Source organism: Erpetoichthys calabaricus, chromosome 8, assembly GCF_900747795.2.
Source record: "Erpetoichthys calabaricus chromosome 8, fErpCal1.3, whole genome shotgun sequence".
Lineage (NCBI taxonomy): Eukaryota > Metazoa > Chordata > Cladistia > Polypteriformes > Polypteridae > Erpetoichthys > Erpetoichthys calabaricus.
Window position 1 is genome coordinate 109,459,775 of NC_041401.2, and position 19,831 is coordinate 109,479,605.

The 19,831-nt window shown below is 36.8% G+C and overlaps 1 protein-coding gene across 1 annotated transcript in view; it reads right to left on the reverse strand.

Annotated features, from left to right (window-relative positions):
* Positions 1–19,831, reverse strand: part of plcd4b (phospholipase C, delta 4b) — a 125,565-nt gene that overhangs the window by 74,862 nt on the left and 30,872 nt on the right. Inside the window, exons 5-10 of the mRNA XM_028808341.2 lie at positions 17,926–18,154; positions 17,045–17,174; positions 11,855–12,086; positions 10,212–10,413; positions 8,179–8,323; positions 3,249–3,401 (exon numbers count right to left, since the gene is read on the reverse strand). Coding sequence (XP_028664174.2) covers positions 3,249–3,401; positions 8,179–8,323; positions 10,212–10,413; positions 11,855–12,086; positions 17,045–17,174; positions 17,926–18,154 — 1,091 coding nt within the window. The remainder of the gene's footprint in view (positions 1–3,248; positions 3,402–8,178; positions 8,324–10,211; positions 10,414–11,854; positions 12,087–17,044; positions 17,175–17,925; positions 18,155–19,831) is intronic.

Here is a 19,831-nt window from a genome sequence, read left to right on the forward strand (position 1 = left end):
CCACTCCCAGGGAAAAATTTAAAGCTCTGGAATAACCAGGTCAAAGTCTGAAACCAAAAGTCATGTCAGGCTTGTATGATTTGCCACAAGTGTAGAAGGAAACTGTTGAAAACAAACCTTTGCCACAGATTAGACTTGAACAAAAAGTGTTTTATTCATTACAAGAAAATAACAAAAAAGAAACTGAACAGTTCTTCAATGAAAAGGTTCTAAATAAATCCAAACAGAAAAGGTAACTAACAAAAATACAAAAGGATAAATACTAAATTAAAAACTCAACATAGACAAATAAAAAATAAACAAAAGTGACAAACAAAAATACCTTTAAAATATTAAGCCAAAAAGCCACAATCTGAAAACTAGACTGACACTTGTTGTTATTTATAACACAACAATCATGATGTCACATATTTGATGGCAAGATCGTGTGACATGAGTCAACACCGTCACGTAAAAAAAATTGTTATAAAATTTTCTAGTCTTTCAAAAAATAACATTAAAACTGAGTCCTATGTGATCATGATGGAGCTTCTGGCTTTTTTTGCCTGTAGGCCCCCAAAACTATAATATCAGATGAGGTCTTGCCTCCTTAATCTACGCCCTTGGATAAACTGAGGCCTTCGATCAAAATGGCCTTTCTTTAAACAAAGATACTCCAATCAAAAACAATCCTGAAATATCTTCACAAAAGTATTAGAAGGAAGGAGAGGAAACCGTTAAAAATATAGAGATCTAAATTAATCAAACTGTAGCATCTTAAAAATGCAGAAGGATTTATTTGAAAAAAAGAAATATTTTTAGAAAGGGCACAAAAAAAGGAGCAATGCAGAAAAAACAAAACCAGTCTTAAATCCAAATCCTTAATCAAAACCAGAGCCACAATAATAAAGAGAAAATCTAATAACTACAGAAATGTTACTCTCAAGAAGAGAAATGGCAAACTGAAACATTCCACTCTATGCCAGGCTTATATAGGCAGAAGGAGGTGCTTCAGAAAATGTCTCAAGGTTGCCCTGCCTCTTGGGGTTTAACCCACAAAACACAGGAAAACACATTTACAACAAATAAAAAGAACAATGATAACAAAATTACATAATTACAATTTACACATGAAAAGTAAGTCTATAAAATCAACAAGCTCGAAGACAAAAGGCAGAGAATACACTCTGGCTATATCATAACATAAATTCATTAAATTGGTAGCAAAATTAAACTTCTCTAAAATTAATTAAAATAAAAGTTTAACAACAAAAATGGAATTTATATGCCAAAAAACATCGAATATAAGAAAATACCCATAAAATGTGTTTATTATAACACAAATCAAAATTAAATGGTCAGAAGACCACATAACTAACAGTACTAATAAGAACTAAATGGAGCTCAAGGTTAATACTATAATAACACACCTTAATATAATGAAGGTGCAAAAAAGAAGGGAAAAGCCCAGGACCAGAAAATGAAGCCAAAGAATTGTTAATACAGTAGGAAGACAAGTCACTTTTTCACCACTTTTTAAAATAATTTTATTTGTTATTCTATTTTTGTGAGCTGCACGTCCTTGTCAAAGTCTAGACAACAGGGATATAAAACTGGGCATTAATAAAAAAAAGTGTACTGTTTGAAAAAAGATAGTTCAGAAAACAGAAGTGAGGCTCAGGAGAAGGAACAGAGTTAAAGCAAAGCGAGGGTCAAAACCAAAAGTCAAAGAGAGAATTTCAGAGCCATACCATAAATAACCAGTAATGAAAACAGCAAGTAAAGTGAGTCACTAGGTTTTTTCCACTCTCTTATACAAAATGGCAGCTGGCACGGCCTTTTAACTGCTCACCAATTACTCCAATGTCATGACACTAGAGGTCACACCCCTAACAATCAGGGCCTGCACCGTGATAACGGAAATCACAAAATGGCTTTCCACAGTCTACACAAAAATGGCGCCTGTAAAGGCATTAAATAAAAATAAATTTCTAAACAAAGGCTCCAATCAAGAAAATAGCATTCAATTTACTGAGTGCATACACCACAAAACTGCGGTGGGTTGACTGGTTCCTGCCTTATGCCCTGTGTTGGCTGGGATTGGCTCCAGCAGACCCCCGTGACCTTATGTTTGGATTCAGCAGGTTGGAAAATGGATGGATGGATGGATAAACCACAAAAATGAAACCTAGATGATGTTTATAACCTCAGAAAAGCATGAAAACATTTCAAAAGAAACTCTTTTCATAACAAAGGTAGGTGATTTTTCTGAATGAGACACCTGGCCAATATAGGGTCAGTGCTCTTGGAATTTAACTGCCATATTCCCTAGATGTGAATGTTAATTAAAACTGAAAACGTTAAACTGGCCAAGCATGAGTGAGGTCAGTGTGTACAGTTGGTTCCTGCCATGTGCCCAATGTAGCAGGGAAGAGATGTGACCCCAGTGATCCTGGATTGGAAAAGCCGGTTAGAAAATGAATAACTACATGGATAAACTTCCTAAATAAAAACAAAGGCGTATTATTTAGTTACTTGAAAACATAATATTCTCAAGCCTGTCTACTCCAATTCAGGAAAATGGAGGTCCAGAACCTATGCTATAAACACTGAGCACAAGGGATGAAATAGTCCTGGATGAACCCGCACTCACACACAACCAATTAGAGATCACCAACCCACCTGACATGCGCATCATTGGGGATGTGTGATGAAAGCCCAAGCAGATACGGGGTGAACAAGAAACTGCACAAAGCTAATGACTGGATGTTAGGTTTGAACCCAGGAAGTTCAGTTTGTTCCACAGCTGTGCTAACAATTTTCTTCAATAACGAACAAATACTGTTGGAAGTGAATAGCTTCTGAAAAACACACTGTACTGACTGTCAATAATGAAAAGAGACTTCATATTGGCTGCAGTGGGATGGCTAACAAAGTTATGATGTAAAAGCCAAGAAAGGGAGATGCTAAATACAAAACTGAGAACACACATTATTTGGCAGCAAGAGCCAGCAGACTGCTTTACTAGCATCACTGATCAAGGCTGATTCATTACCTCCAAGATGTTAGTAAGGGACATGATATCCTCCCATATGTTTCCTTAAACTCACAGTTTATGCAGTAGCTCTTCTGTGAGAAAGACAAAGGCTAATTTGGCACAGAAACAGGACACAACTCCAGCTAAAGTAGCTAATTAAAATGTTTTTCAAAAGTGAATCTGAGTCTAAAGATGACATGGTTAGTTCACAACAACAGTCTACAGTGTGTACCTCAGGAGACGGCAGTTGGCTCGGAAGTTTCCCATCCAGGGTGGTTTTTAGCAGTTTGTCCCCCAGAATACTGTTCAGGTGTTGTGCCATTACTCTCTGTTGCTGAACGCTGCAGTGGTTTTCAATGGACAGGATGACTGGGTACTCTGATACCTGGAGGGGGATAGCGATGTTAATTATTAACACAAAAGCATTATCACTTGAGAAAGGCAATACCTGACACAGTCACTCGACAGGGTCTCATTCAGGCAGTGTTTGTACATTTGGTCCTCAACAGTTAATGGATTGCTACAAAATGAGTGCAAAATGTACAGTACGTAGAAAAGTAAATTGCTTTTGTTCACAATTTTAAAATATGGCAGTGAAATAAAAGAGTCCCCTTAGAACTTTCTGTTTACGCCTAACTCATAGAGCTTAAGGTCTTAACTTGCTTTACTCTGTCTATGTGTCTGTGTCAATTTTCTCCTTGAGTACTCTGTGTGCCTTTGTTGGCAATGGAAAACTGGCCATTGCGAGCGCGTGCTAGTCTGTGAGTCACTGGGCCTTGCAATGGACTCCCATTCAAGATTAATTCTGGCTTTGTTTCCAGGGCTGCTGGGACAGGCACCATAAAATACAACCATGAATGTTGAAGAAAGGCGCAAGGTAATGGATGTATGGAAGAATATCCCCTGTTTGGATTAATAAATGGTACTATCTATTAACAATTAGGTTACATAAACTGAGAGCCTATAAGACACTGGGATTCATATATTAGTTTCTATGTTGTTGGATAAGCAACTTTCTGCTGCCTGCTACTGAAATACTGCATATTTTACATCTAAATAAATATTTATGTCAATCATATTATTTGTCCTGATCTATTTTTTCCTTTAATAGATTTAAAAACAGATTTGGGTGGCACGGTGGCGCAGTGGGTAGCGCTGCTGCCGTGAAGTTAGGAGACCCGGGTTCACTTCCCGGGTCCTCCCTGCATGGAGTTTGCATGTTCTCCCCGTGTTTGTGTGGGTTTCATCCGGGTACTCCGGTTTCCTCCCACAGTCCAAAGACATGCAGGTTAGGTGCATTGGCGATTCTAAATTGTCCCTAGTGCGTGCTTGGTGTGTGGGTGTGTGTGCGCGTGCCCTGTGGTGGGCTGGCGCCCTGCCCGGTGTTTGTTTCCTGCCTTGCGCCCTGTGTTGCCTGGGATTGGCTCCAGCAGACCCCCATGACCCTGTAGTTAGGATATAGTGGGCTGGATAATGGATGGATGGAAAAAAAAGATTTTTTTTGCTCATCCTTGTGTCCTTGGACTTCAAAGAGCTGGTGTTTTTGGGCAATAACCTGCTCTTTGAAGTAAGAATCAGAAGGTAGACAGGAATGGAAAATGAATAGATAAAAAAAAGGAAAGAAGAACATCTAAGAAAAAAGTAGGGGCCAACAACGGAAATAAGTTTTCTTTTTTTTTTTTTAATTGGTCATATTTGGTATTAAACACAGAACAGTATTACAAAACCGACAGGTTCTAAATGGTAGTCATATTTTATATGTCTATTGCATATGTTACTGATAAAGGGTTTCAAATCAACCACAGAAAGTGAGCTGGAAGGTGCAGTGAACCAATGTGACCAATATCAATAACTGCTATCATGGGCTGCATCAGGAGTGGGCAGGAGGAGGAGTATAGGAACCTAATCAAGGACTTTGTTAAATGGTGCGACTCAAACCACCTACACCTGAACACCAGCAAAACCAAGGAGCTGGTGGTGGATTTTAGGAGGACCAGGCCCCTCATGGACCCCATGATCATCAGAGGTGACTGTGTGCAGAGGGTGCACACCTACAGTATACATACCTGGGAGTGCAGCTGGATGATAAATTGGACTGGACTGCCAATACTGATGCTCTGTGTAAGAAAGGACACAGTCGACTATACTTCCTTAGAAGGCTGGCGTCCTTCAATATCTGCAATAAGATGCTACAGATGTTCTATCAGACGGTTGTGGCGAGCGCCCTCTTCTACACAGTGGTGTGCTGGGGAAGCAGCATAAAGAAGAGGGACGCCTCACTCCTGGACAAACTGGTGAGGAAGGCAGGCTCTATTGTAGGCATGGAGCTGGACAGAGCGACGGGCACTGAGCAGGCTCCTGTCAATCATGGAGAATCCACTGCATCCACTGAACAGTATCATCTCCAGACAGAGGAGCAACTTCAGCGACAGACTGCTGTCACTGTCCTGCTCCACTGACAGACTGAGGAGATCGTTCCTCCCCCACACTATGCGACACTACCCGGGGGGGTAAACGTTATCATTATTCAAAGTTATTGTCTGTCTGTATACCTACATTGTTATCACTCTAATTTAATATTTTCTTTATTAGTATGCTGCTGCTGGAGTATGTGTATCTATCTATCTATCTATCTATCTGACTCTTGGCGATTATAGATTGAGATCATCAAAACTCTATAAATTTGAATATCAAAGATACATTCATTAAGAATGCAGTTCTCTTTCGTGTGGTCTTACAACAGTAAAGATGTTTTAGCCAGTTAACTGAAGGACTGTCATACTTGCAGTTAAGAAGATTTTAGGTAATGAAAGCATACAAGGTGGAATAAGGAGTATATCAGGTAAGCTGATTTCTATAAATATGAATTGCTTGTAATATGCTGTAACAGAACATTCTCAAATTAACTTAATACAAATGATAATTGGCAATTTAGAAATTGACAGCAACAGTGCAAAGACAGAGCCAAACCTAGATGAGACACCAATCACAAGGCAACCTAACGTGCAATCTTTTGGGATAAGTGTGGAAAAATCCATGCAGACAAGGGGAGAACACACTGAACAAACGCAGAATTCAAATCTATGATCTTATATCAGTGAGGCAACAACTTTAACTATTGTCCCACCATGTTGTGCTCACCAAGAGGAGGATGACAAAATCTAAGAATTTGTAATACTTTTGCAGATGACTATCTATCAGGAACTTGCTAGACATAGTCATTTTTCATTGTATCTATTCATTTTAACGTTTTTGTTGCGATTTGTCCTATTATTAAATTTTATACTTATTTTCATTACATTTTTGGTGGTCTTCTATGGGTTCTGCAAAAAAGACCCAAATATACTGTCAAAAATTGACCTAAAGGGGGGATTACTGTCCAAACCCAAACTAGATAGAAAATAGGACTTTTAAAAAATAAAAGATTTATTTAAACAAAAGACTCTGTAATATAACAAACTCCAAAGAGCACAAAAGAAATTCCCTGAGAAGGCAAGGCAGTCCACAGCAAACACAGTCCCAATACAGAATCCCAGGGCAAAGTCAAAAACTGAGCATATATTTAAAAATCCTGGCAAAGACAAAAAGCAATAAGGCTCAGCAAAACATAAGGAAACTCTCCACTCCCTAGTGCATTTGAAATGAACTGCTAGGAAGTATGGGAGGCCCTCCAATATATAGGGTGGGGTGGAGGGCAGGTCCTGGCCCTGCCTCTTTGGGGGCCACCCACAAAATACATGGGGCATAACCAAGGCATTTTTCAGTTACAAAGAAACACAAAGAATTATGCACTTGAGACAAAAAAGAAACATTAATATAAACAAATGGAGCAAAATTGGACCAAACAGACAAGAAACCCAACTTTGAACCCCAGTCAGGGGAGAAATGCTGGCTGAAACATAACGTCAGTGTCCAACTTGATTAACATCATGACAGTTTGCAGTCAGACATTGCCCTCTACAGCACACAAGTCATTCTAACATTTATTTTCATGGCTTTTCATTTGAGTTTTTAAGACCTTTATAGTATGTTATCTAAATCAGAGATTCTCGGCAATAATACCACAACTTCAGTGCTTCCACAGTTTTTAAAGTTTAATGAGGAGTAACTTGAAGAGTAACAGATTGGGTAAGGTAGTTCTCTGCACGTTTTGTTGCAAGCCTGTATTACATGGTTATTAAAGGAAGGAAAGGCCATCATGAAAGACACTATTTACTATGGCATAAATATGTCAATATGATTGGAATACAATTTTAATATATATAGAGAAAAAAAATTGAATGAATATCTGTATTTTAATATTGCCAGCTGTTTAAAATTTTGCCAGTAAAAGCTGTTTATGCTTCACAAGATATGAAAATGTAACCATTATTTAAATTTATTTTTTGTCCTCAGTATCACTAAAGTGGTTATTCCATACTGCTTACTGTATGATCTATAATACAAAACCTCGGACCGCAGTGAAAAACATTCTTAAACATTTTAAATTCTACTAGAAAATACCCTATAGTCTGAGTATTTATTTCTAAAGGGAAACGTCAGCATTTTTTATAATTTGTAGTAATAACGTTACAGTTAAGAAGAACTTTTCTTTGCATCTATTGGCAATGCATTGAAATATCTTACTGATTTAGGCTCCAAGACCACTTTCAAGCTGTCACTTTTCTCCAGAAAGATGTTACAGAAATATTTTAAGAAAGTGTTCTACCTCAGCTTCCCTCACAGTCTCTGCTGCATTACGCTGATGAAGATATTCAGTTCCTAAGGAAGATTTTCTAGATGCTCCTGGATCTATGAGTATATGCTTAGGAAAACTGATGCAGCTTTCAGTTAATTCTCTTTAATGTGATATGGAAGGAAAAAATATTCTATAATGTTATGAATACTGCAATTTTTAGTGTATTTTTAAACAGCTTTTGTTAGAGCTTGCACCAAATGGTTGCTGGGTGTGCTGGCCCCATTAATAACAAAACTTATTTCATAGAACATATTTGATCTTTTCATTCTGTATCTTGTAAAGTTCTGATTTGTATTGTATATTTAATTATTAATATTTTAATTATTAATTATTATCTCAAGGTGCATTTCACTTGTAGGCTTTTATGTTTTTTAGTTTTGTAAAATCTCCAGTGAAGTACATAAAGGGTTGTTTGAAAACTTACTCGAAAGGCATAGTTGTTGAGACAATGGACAACATCCCTGAAGAAGATTTTGGACGTGAGGGTGTGTCCATGGTATACAATTGGTTCTCCATTGGGTCCATCCCAACAGTCTATCTCAACACAGCGGCATCCACGTTTAAGAGCACTGAAGAGAGCAGAAAATACAAAATAATTGAAAAAGAAAAACACAGATTTGGAACATGACCAGTGTATCCAACAATCCATAATTGTAAATCCATTCAACAACTTTCTACAGGCACTTTTTCCTTTTTATTGTCATGAGTAACAGAATCCAAATCTAGTATTGATGTGTGAGAAACAGGCAAGAGCCATGGACCAGGACTCCATTTACTCGTATCAGGACAATTTAGAAATTCCAGTTGATAGCATGTACCTGTACAGTATTTGCATTATGAGGAAACGAAAGTCCAAATGGTTTTCAACAATCTGTACTTTTTTTTGATCAGGAGAACAACCTTCAGTTATTCTGATCACTAATTAATTATTAGGTAAGTCAAGCGAGGCTTGCTACTTGGTGAGCTATATTATTCTTTCCAGTGACATGCGGTGAGGTTCATGGCTGGTGAGGCACTGACTCCTTCAGAGTCAGAGTTACAAATGTATGAGCCCAAAAGTGTAGCTTATTCGCTATTCAGTTGGCAGCAGCACATTGACTACTGGTTATGTTTCCTATCTCATCAGCATTCTTAACACACACACAGGTAAGGTTCGTGTTTGGCTAAGAAAGGATGTTACATTTTTACCGGCAAGAGAGAGACCGGAGAGAGCGCATTTGCTCTGCACCCTTCATGTGTTCTAAATTTGCAGTTGCAATTCCATAATTCATACTCATACAATACAAACAAAAGTATTGAGAGGTGTACAAAAAACAACGGATTTCAATTTTGACCTTAATTGAAATATTTAGTTGTTTTTAAAAGCTTTTAATTCTGATGCTTTAATCAATTTTAATACAGACTGTTTGAAAAAAGGATAACAAGAAAAACAAGAGAATATTTTATTTAAGGTCAAAATTTAATTTTTAAATATTGGATTGTTTTTCTTAGTCTGATCCCATTTTTCATAAAATTGAAAACCGTTTATTGTCTTTCCTTTATTTGTAAATGAAGTCCACGAACGTATCCTTCTCCACGAAAATCTCCATCACTTTCTTGTAAAATTCCTCCTTATTTTCCTTTAGTTTTAAAAGTCTTAATCTTCTATTTTGGCAGTCAGTTGGAACAAAAAATAAAACTAAACGGACCGCTGCAGTGCACTTGACTTTCTGATATCGCTAACTTATTGGCACCCAGAGCCACTGCGTAGAAGAACAGTAGCAACAAGCACCTGTTTTCCTCACAACTGCCCCCTTTGAAGTGGCACGGTACTGTCTGCCTCATGCTGTGCCTTGTCACTGCGGTTTTATGCCTGATCAGCAAGACTAAATATGTCACACATTCATTAAAAATCTTAACCAGACTGTGGAAAGTCAGGGTGTATAATAAATGTGTCAGCAAACATTATATTGGTGACATACAGAGAGACAGAAACAGGTAAGCGCCAATTGCATGCATCAACCCAGTGTGTGAGCGATTGTGAAGTCTGAAGTGAGGCTCAACTTGTCTCGTTGCTACCGCACCTCGGGTTTCTCCCTGTGTTTGAACAGGAAATGCACAAATTCAGCGATTTTGACTATAAAAATGATCAAAGTTATTGGAATCATACAGAAAACAAAACTTATAGCACAGACCAGTGGACAAATGTATTCTATCATTATTAGTTTTTTTACTTTTCATGCCTCCCCTGACCATACGTCCATGATTCTTTCATATACAGTACATTGCAGTACTATGCTTTTTAATAATATTATATTAATATGCATTCAGATACTGTGCATTTTTGACTTAATGTTATTTCCCACAAATACTCAGCTATTTAGCTGAACAAATTTGATTACTTTACTTTTCTAAATAAAACTAATGTCATCAATACTCTGTTACATTATACATTGTAATATGCAGTAAGAAGCCTACCGAATGTATCCCTCCACACTGCTGTGACCTCGAAGTTGGTCCTCAATCAGGTAGGTGTTATGAGAGGAAGAAATGAAGTAATGGTTGAGAGGATGTGTCATATCTTGATAGATGACGTCATGCTGAGGATTGAAAATTGAACCCTCTGGAGAGCAAAGGTACATGAGGAACCCATCAAAAGTCATGGCATGGAGCTTTTTTGCTGTTTAAACAAAAAAAAGTGAAACAAAGAACAAAAGAAAATAATTGAACAACAAAGTTGCAAGTTTGTTATTATGCATGGACTGAAAGTATTAACCTGTATAAGAGAGGTCTTTAAAAGGCTTGATAAGATTAATACTACATACATAAAAATATTAGCAAAGCAAATTTAATTCAGAGTAAGAGTTAAACTGCCAAAGCATATATTTGAACTTTCTGATGCAATTTCACATAATAGTAGCAATAACAGCTTCACGTGTTTCTTAATAATAAACTAGATTGCATAAAAGTGCAGATTAGACAGTCAGCTTCCAGATCTAATACTACTTCATCACACCATGCCACCTTCTTTGCATATCATTTTAGTATAATGACATCAGTGACAGCAATTTTATGACCAATTTTTAAAATGAAATCCACAACCTGTACATTAGACCCAATTCCAAATAAAAAAAACTCACTTGCATTTGCTTGCGCTGGCCAAATTGAATAAAATTCACATTTTTTATTGACTGCCAATGAACCTGATTCCTTTAAAGTGAACATATCTAAATTTTTATTAAATAAATCAGATTTACATTTAAATCTTCTCAAGGACTGCAGATGGATTGTAGTATACATTTTTTTATAAAGTGTTGTGAGATTGTAACCACAAAGTTTAAATCTTATCTTAAAAATACAAACATATTCCAACTAAATTTCAGTCTGGCTTTCATCCCAGTCACATCACGAAACTTTGTTATCATACAGTGCAAGGAATGTTGCCCTCATCGTTCCCAAAATATCATCCAGACATTTTTAAAAGCCAGGATCTCTGCTACAGCATTATGACTGAATACTTTTCTCCCAGATCCTAAAACTCTGTGCATAAAAAAGGGTTTCCCAGTTTCCTGGTTTCCATATTTAATGTACTGAGATAGTTAAGTTCTTTAGGTTAACCAAATACCTCCCTAATTATGACTTCTTTATTTTTTGGCAACTTGCAAGGCTATTAACATAGGGTATCATTAACTAGGAAGGTAATACTTTGATATACAGTAGCTACTCAGGCAATAGTAATGTATATAAATTACTTTTATTTACTTTTATTCAAACTTTTATTTCCGGGAATACTGCTGACACGAAAGGGGAAAACATTTGTTATAGGTAAACAGTTACTTATTTTGACTAATTAAAATTAATGTTTTTCTTCATTCTTTTTCCATTGTTGGTTTTACAGTCACACTAGAAACATCACAACTTAATTTGATAATAGCTGCTTTTAAATGGACTACAGTTTCGACTATCAGCATTTTCTAGGTTTTTCATCAACCCGTTCTTTTTCATATTGCTAATCACTTCCAGTCCAACACAAATGATAATTATGTCTCTGCAGCGCCAAACAAATCCTAGAATAGGGTGTCTGAAAAGCACCAAAGAAAACATTTAAAGACAAATATTACCTGTGTCTGACGGCTCATAACATTCAATAAGCTTCAGTGCGTGCTGTCGACTTTTTTCAGGCTCCAGCTGCTCTTCATGAAGGAAATCTTCTATTTCCATCAAACTAAGCTTCTGACCATTCTCTGAGTACTGCTGAAAGATCAGCAGCACATCCTCTCGCTGTGTCAGCATCTTGTAGAACAACACAAACTCATCATCTTCCAGCGTCCCTGATTCTGACTTATCAGCCATCTGGAAATTGATAATATTAAAAGCTTAGACATGAAATCTGTGGTGTGTTTTAATAAAAGAATCATAATTAAGATTAGATCAAGAAAAGACATTTTAGTCACTGGTGTTAGTGAGAAGTTAAAGCTTGATGTGAACTTGTATGAAATTCATTTGTATCTTTAGCTTGCTGTGGTCACCAGCTTTACTAAAGCACTGCTCAATCAGTTATTTGTCTTTTTCCCCAGGGTAGTAGTTACAGTTAAGCAAATCTCATTACAACAACAACAAGTTCATTTTCTGTCCTGGTGATCTGATCCACCAATCTCACCATCCCAACTAAGGTGGTCTCTCCAATCTTTGTCCTCAATTTTTTTTTTTTCCTTTATGCACGGATGCTTTCATCACAGAGCAGAATGCTATTCTTGGGAATATGCTCTGTTTGTTCTTTGTACATTTCTGTAGGAACAGAAGATTGTAATGTGCCTTGGAGCCGAGTAAACTGTAAACTGCACTCAAACATGTATTCTGCATTTATTTATATAAATATCATAAATTAAACAAAAAATCTTAACATTTTGTATTTTATAGTATTCGTTTTATATCTGCATTTGCCATGGCTCATTCACAAGACTGCACTTTTTAATATGTTAGTTATATGCTGCACTCAACGGAGTAGTGGCTCTGTGGCTAAGGATCTACACTGGTAATCAAAAGGTTGACCCCATATAAAAATGGGAAATGCTAAGGAAGAAGAAGAAGAAGAATAAATTATATGCTGCACTCAGCTATTATTAACACTACATATTCTTACAGACTCTGAATCAAATAATTTGTGTATAATTTGTGTAAAAAGTCAAAATATGCAATACTACGCCCCAAACGTTTAGGAGCTCTTTAGAGTACTGTCTTTGTGGTCCTCTCTGTATCATATCATCAGTAGTATATTATTACTGGTGCACAAAATTTTAATATTTATATTAAGGATAGATTAATTGTGGTGGATTTTATGCTCCAAAGGAATGAGGCACTCGTCCTCAGAAGCATGAAGAGGTATAAGAGTCGCCCAGCTAAGACTTTCTCTGTACCCATTGAGAATGGCGCACGACCTTGCAGCAAGTACAAAGAGACATTTATTACATTAGCATGACAGTTTATCTTGGTGAAGCTTTTTTACTTATAATAAATATTTTTTGCACACACGTTCAGTTTGCCACCATTACTATAACAGTACATTTAGCACACAAATATACTGCAAACACAGGGGTTGGGGCGTGGAAAGTGGGTGGAGTCAAAAGAGATGCTGCTGACAGGGGCGTCATCTTATGGGCCTCAGAATGTCTCACCCAACTGTGCTTCACTCACTCAGAACATGGAACCAATTTAGAAAGCAATTTAAGATGGAAAATCTTCTATCTGTGGCACCCCTGCAAGAGAACCACCTCTTTCAACCCTCGCAAACATATCCAGTTTTTAATATCTGGAAAAGATTTGGGATTAAATTGCTCAGAGATCTTTATATAGACAATATCTTTGCATCCTTTGAACAATTACATTCCAAATTTAACCTTCCAGCTACACATTTCTTTCACTATCTTCAAATCAGAAACTTTGTCAAACAGAACCTGCCCGATTTTCCTCATCTCATACCCTCCACCATGCTGGAAAAAATACTGCTCAGCTTCGAGGACTTAGACACCATTTCTGCAATATATAAAATTTTATTAGAGTCCCTTCCTTTCAAAGATCCAAGAGGACAATGGGAAAAAGATCTCTCACTCAACATATCAGAAAAGGAGTGGAAGGGAGCAATGCAGAGAATTCACTCGAGCTCCATATGCGCAAAGCATAGAATTATTCAACTCAAAATTATATATTGAGCTCATTTGTCTCGCTTAAAACTGTCCAAAATGTTTCCAGGGCAAGATCCAACCTGCGAACGCTGCAACCAAGCTCCTGCCTCACATGTTTTGGGCCATCACCAAATTAACATCATTCTGGACAAAAATGTTTAAGTGCCTTTCAGTCAGCCTTGGTGTCACAATCCCTTCTAACCCACTAATAGCTGTGTTTGGTGTTCTTCCAGATGGATTTGAAATGGATAAGGACAAGCAAACTGTTATTGCATTCACTACACTTATGGCACGCAGACTTATTTTGTTAAATTGGAAGAATCCTAACTCTCCTCTAATAAGTCAGTGGGAAACTGATGTTTTATATTATTTGAAATTGGAAAAAAATCAAATTCTCAGTTAGGGGATCTGTACAGAATTTTTTCAAAACCTGGCAGGATGTAATCAATAATATTTTGGAATAAGAAAAAATAATTATTTCTGCATTTCTTTTCCTTCTCCATTTATCTTTTTTTGCCCTATTAAACTCAATAATTTAGGCATGTTTACAAGCCTTAAAATTTTACTCCTTTGGCCATGCTCTCCTTCTCAGGGGTGGGGTTTGATTTGTTTTCAATCCTATTTTTTGTAAAAAATTGATCTATATGTACCGAATGATTACAATAAAATGAATAAAAAAAAAAATAAAAAAAAGAATGTCTCACGTCACTGAATCTGTCCGAGGCCTAAAACTGTCTTGACTGCAGCTGGACTGTATTGTTTATCTTCACAGTGGCCAGACAGCAACTGAAAAGACAATTGGACTGGATTATGAGTTTGATGTCCTCAAAGACATGACAAAAGTTTAAAATTTCATTCACAGAGCAGGATATGTTAGTGCCCAAATACTTGAACAGGACAGCAAAGGGGATAGATGCAGGGAAAGTAGCAGAATAGGCAAAGGTATTAAGGGGTAGTAGAAAGTACCCCTTTCAAAGTATTTGAAAAGGTCTAAAACATGTTAAGGTTCCTTAAGGGTGTTCCCTAGATATAGGAGTATGTCATCAACGTAAACAGAAATTCAATGATTTGTATTATGTAGTTAGTAATTTAGATTGGCCAGCAGCTCTAGTCATAAACTGAAGAAAAAAAGGAAGAGAGGGTAGTTATGTCTGGGACCATTATCAGTAAGAAAAATTAAACATGTTTAAATTTGTGAACAGCACAGCTGAAGGAGTGGAGTTTATAATCTTCTTCTTATATAATACACTACCATGGCTGTCCATTTGTCTGTCCAGGATTTTAAATCACCTGTAGCTTGCAAACCGTTTGACTTATTGACCTCAAATTTGGTACACATATACTACTTGATGTCTACTATCCGCTTTCAGGGTGATGATTGACCCCCAAGGTTATTCCTCTTTTTATTTTATTGTAAAATCAACTCTCAGCAGCAGGGTGGCCATGTGGCGCATGCGTACAGGCGCCGTTCTCATTCCCTACCACCTTCATCATCTCTTCCTCTACCTCTTCATATCTTAAATCATTCTTGAGGAAGATTGAAGACTTAAGTGCCAACCTTGTGGAATCCCTACTCTTTGTATTATTCTGTCTCCATTCTATTCACAATGTCTGTAATTTTAAAGAATGTGAATTTCCCATTGGGATTAATAAAGTATCTATCTATCTATCTATCTATCTATCTATCTATCTATCTATCTATCTATCTATCTATCTATCTATCTATCTATCTATCTATCTATCTATCTATCTATCTATCTGTCTGTCTATCTATCTATCTATCTATCTATCTATCTATCTATCTATCTATCTATCTATCTATCAATGTTATTTTTAGCAATGAACACCACTGATAAAGGAACTTTCCTTACAATGTTATACTTACAACATAATAGAGTAGAAATGTGACACCAAAGAAAAGCCTTCTGTAATCAGAATTTAAGTTTATATGTTTAATATGTCACTGTGCTCTGTACAAAAAATATTTTATAAATCTGCTTCTTTCTCACATGTACAGCTAACACAAGGCCAGATTTAGCACACAGTGGCTCATCATTTAGAACTGCTAGGCAAGCATTAGAATACACGAAATGGACAACTACAAAAATGGGCATTGTACTATTTCTGTGTGAATGAAATTGAATCCTCTCTTTGCATTGTTTGGAATGGTATCATTTACCTAAGTAAGGGCCTGCACATGGAGAAAGAGTATAAAGCCTTGGAACATTGCCCGGCACACCTTGGAAGCCGACAGACAGATGGAAGATAACGTCATCTGATCCTGAAAATCCTTCCAGCACAGCAACGAAAATAGCAGACTTTATAGATCGAACTCCCTCTTCAGTGGATTCCTTTCGTCTGTTATGCTACGTAAATCGTCATTAAAGAAAGCTGTTATTTTCTCTTATGTGATTTCTTACCGCCGTATCACTATGGGAGGGATATCGCCTTTTAATATTATATCTACATAGTTTTGGGTTACTTAAAATGCTGCAATTGCAAAAGAACTTATTCCAACTAGGGAGTTAGTGCTCCCTAGAGGAAAACACCTTTCTGGTGTTCTTTTAGACTATTGAAAACTATAAGTAACAAATTGATCATACAATGTATAACTGCCTGAAGGTGCATCTTGATTTAATTATTTGTTCTAGGACAACTGAAAACCACATAACCAAAAGAGAAGGCCGGAGTTTAGAAAGACCGGTAATCAGGTAAACCAGAAAATAAGAAAACAATCTTTTCCATATTTCATGAGACAATTAATAAGTGAGTTAATGGCAGATATTACCAGTGGATCAGTTTATAATGGGGAGATAAAGTGCACTTTATAAGACTTTCATTTATATATGTGAAAGGCAGAATGTGAAATACAATAAAATAAAAAAAAATACATATAGTTAAACAAAACAGAAAAATGGAGCAGCAGTCACACCACACTCATTTTGTGATCATTTGTCATTACTGATGATCTGGAAATGTTGATCAATCAGTGGTTTGCTTGTGCACCCACATGAACATTCTCCTTAAACAAACTCTCAATATAGACTCAGATTAAGCTGACTAAATATCTCTAAATCGCTACAAAGACCTATGTATTCTTATTTTCTGTATTTTTCCTTTAAAACTTACCTGGAAGAGGCGAAGGGCATGGTGCTCATTCATATCAATATTCATCATTTTCAGAAGATCTTTAACCTCTTTGAAATTCATTCTGCCATCCTTGTTTTTATCCGCCTTCTGGAACCAATCACATATCCACCTGATATATGATTTTAAGGAAATTGCCATAATTTTTGCTTTTTCAAAAAAGGACAAAATCATCCATAATATAGGAAACGTTAATTCAAATATTGATCAGAATTCTTAAGTAAATTCTTTGGCTTTGTAGCTATTCAGATGATACTCCATGTATTAAGTTAATGACCCTAATGCCAGCCCACTGACAATCACCTTGTCAAACATATGAGTAATTTTTGAGTTTTGTTAATGGACAAATACATTAACCCGAAATATGATTGATGACATTAATTCTTCTGGTTACTTGACATTTCCCTAATTTTAAGGCAATGTTTCAACTTATAGAATTGACATTGAGGGTATAATTTAGTTCTCATTCTTTAGATGTATAGAATGTTTCTCATAATATATTAAACTTTATATACTCAGATTTTATATAAAATTCTGCTGTACATTTTATTTTCATTAAGACAGCATGCTCCGAAATGATTCGGTAATGTTCAGCAAACCATAAAGGAATTCTGATGAATAAGATGCAGCTGCTTCTTCAGTGCACATTTATAGACTTTCTTTTGGTGAGCTAAACAATGGCATGTTACAAGTGAAGGAAAACTAACTATGCAGTGAATCATGTCTTTACTTTCAAGACTCATATAAAGAACCTTAAAAATAACAGTTGATTTTCTCCTTCTACAAATCTTTTAATAAATTGTTAATTTAAAAGTGATAAAATCGCCCCAAGTATATGCTTAGTGTGTCCCTCTAAAGGATACTGATCAAGCTTTTCTCTCTGGCCCATGCTTTCGAGATTCTCAATCAGCTTTCGCATCCCTTGAATCCATGACTGGGCCTCCTCTGGAGACTCAGCTATGAGGTCCAGATTTCCCCGTCGACCTCGGAAGACAAACGTGAAGCAGCGGTCAGGAGGGAACTCATTTGCGATGCTCTGCAGAACTTCTGATTGGTGACCTTCCCTCACTGCCTCCACATCACTCACAGAGACTAGAAAAGAAAGAGCAGTGAGAATGAAAATGTGTGGCAAACATAGACTGCTTACCTGTGAATGGGCAGATGTTAGGTATTACCTTGAACACAGAAATCAAGTGTTTTGGAAAAGATTCCTCGCTTAGGAATCTCCAGGTGAGAAAGAATCAATTTCTGATAACAGATGTACAGGCATTTTTATAAAAATGGATTGGTAATGCTAATTTGGCCATAGTGTGTATGTAGAGAACTGTGTTCACATGAGATGGACTGGCGTTTTGTTCAGGGACTGTACCTGTCTTAAGATGCTTGCTGGGACAGGATAGGATCCAGCTCCCCCATGACCCTTCTCAGGATTAAGCAGGCTTAGAAAATGTTATCGGCCTGTAGGAGGTGCCACATACAGCTGATGTCAGAAGTTTCCATACACTTAGGATGAATTCTTTAATACTCATTTTATAACCCCTCCATGGATTTTATCCTAACAAACTATAAATTTGGCATATCGTCACATGTTTACACACACTCTGTTAATATTTGGTAACATTAACTTCAAATTGTTTAAATTGAATCAAACATTTTGGAGAATAAATTCTCCAGAATTTAAGATCTTTGTTCCCATGTGCCATTGCAAACTGCAATTTGACTTGTTCATGGTTGCTTTGGAGCAGTGATATCTTCCTTGCTAAGCAGCCTTTCAGGTTATGTCCATGTAGGACTATTTTACTGTGGACATAGATACTTGTCTACTTATTTCCAACAGGATCTTCACAAGGTCCTTTGCTGTCAATCTGGGATCTGTCCATGAAAACTGCTGGGAAAAAATTACTTTTTCCCTGCACAACATAGCTGTCTTAAACAATATGCCAAGATTATAGTTTATTAGTATAAAATCGGTGGAGGGGTTATAAAGTAAGTTTTAAAGAATTCACCCTAAGTGTATGTAAACTTCTGACTTCAACTGTAACCCCCAAACCCCAGACCCAACCTCACCAACACAAGTTCCATGTTTAAATGAAAAGTTAATTCCAATAAAGTACCTTCAACATAGGCTTCTTGTAGAAAATACAATACAGTTCTCTTCTCTTCCTGTCTCTACAACACCTCCGGTGACCATGACTAAACCCAACATGGCTGCCTCTTGGGACTACAGCTTCCAGCATGCCCTGCGGATGACCGTATGAGTAAAGGTCTTTGGTCCATCCCTGCTGTTGAATCCATCAATAAACAATGCTACAGTTTGCATTCACTCTTTGTGAGAAGAAGGCCTGAATGCCCTCCCAGTTTTAATCTCTCATACAGAAAGGAAAGAACATATTCAGTGAAAGCTGACAATGTCTTGTTGTGGGAGAAAACACAGAGTACAAGCTAATGATGTTAATTATTGCAACAAACTTAAAATATTTGTTTTAGATAATTTTATATATTTAATTCTTTCTGCTTATTCATTTTTAGGCACAGGTCAATGATAGCTTTTGTTGTGGCACAACAATGTTAAAATATTTATTGAAGATAATTTTAAATGCATGCACCGCATTTTTTCTTATTTTTTTGATAAGTTTCCAAGTGTCAGGAATGGGTAGAATCAACTCTCGGTAGTGGCGAGCAGGGCGGCTGTGCGGCGCATGCGTACAGGCGCCATTCTCATCCTTACTACCTTTGTCGTCCCTTCCCCTACCACTTCATATCTTAAAT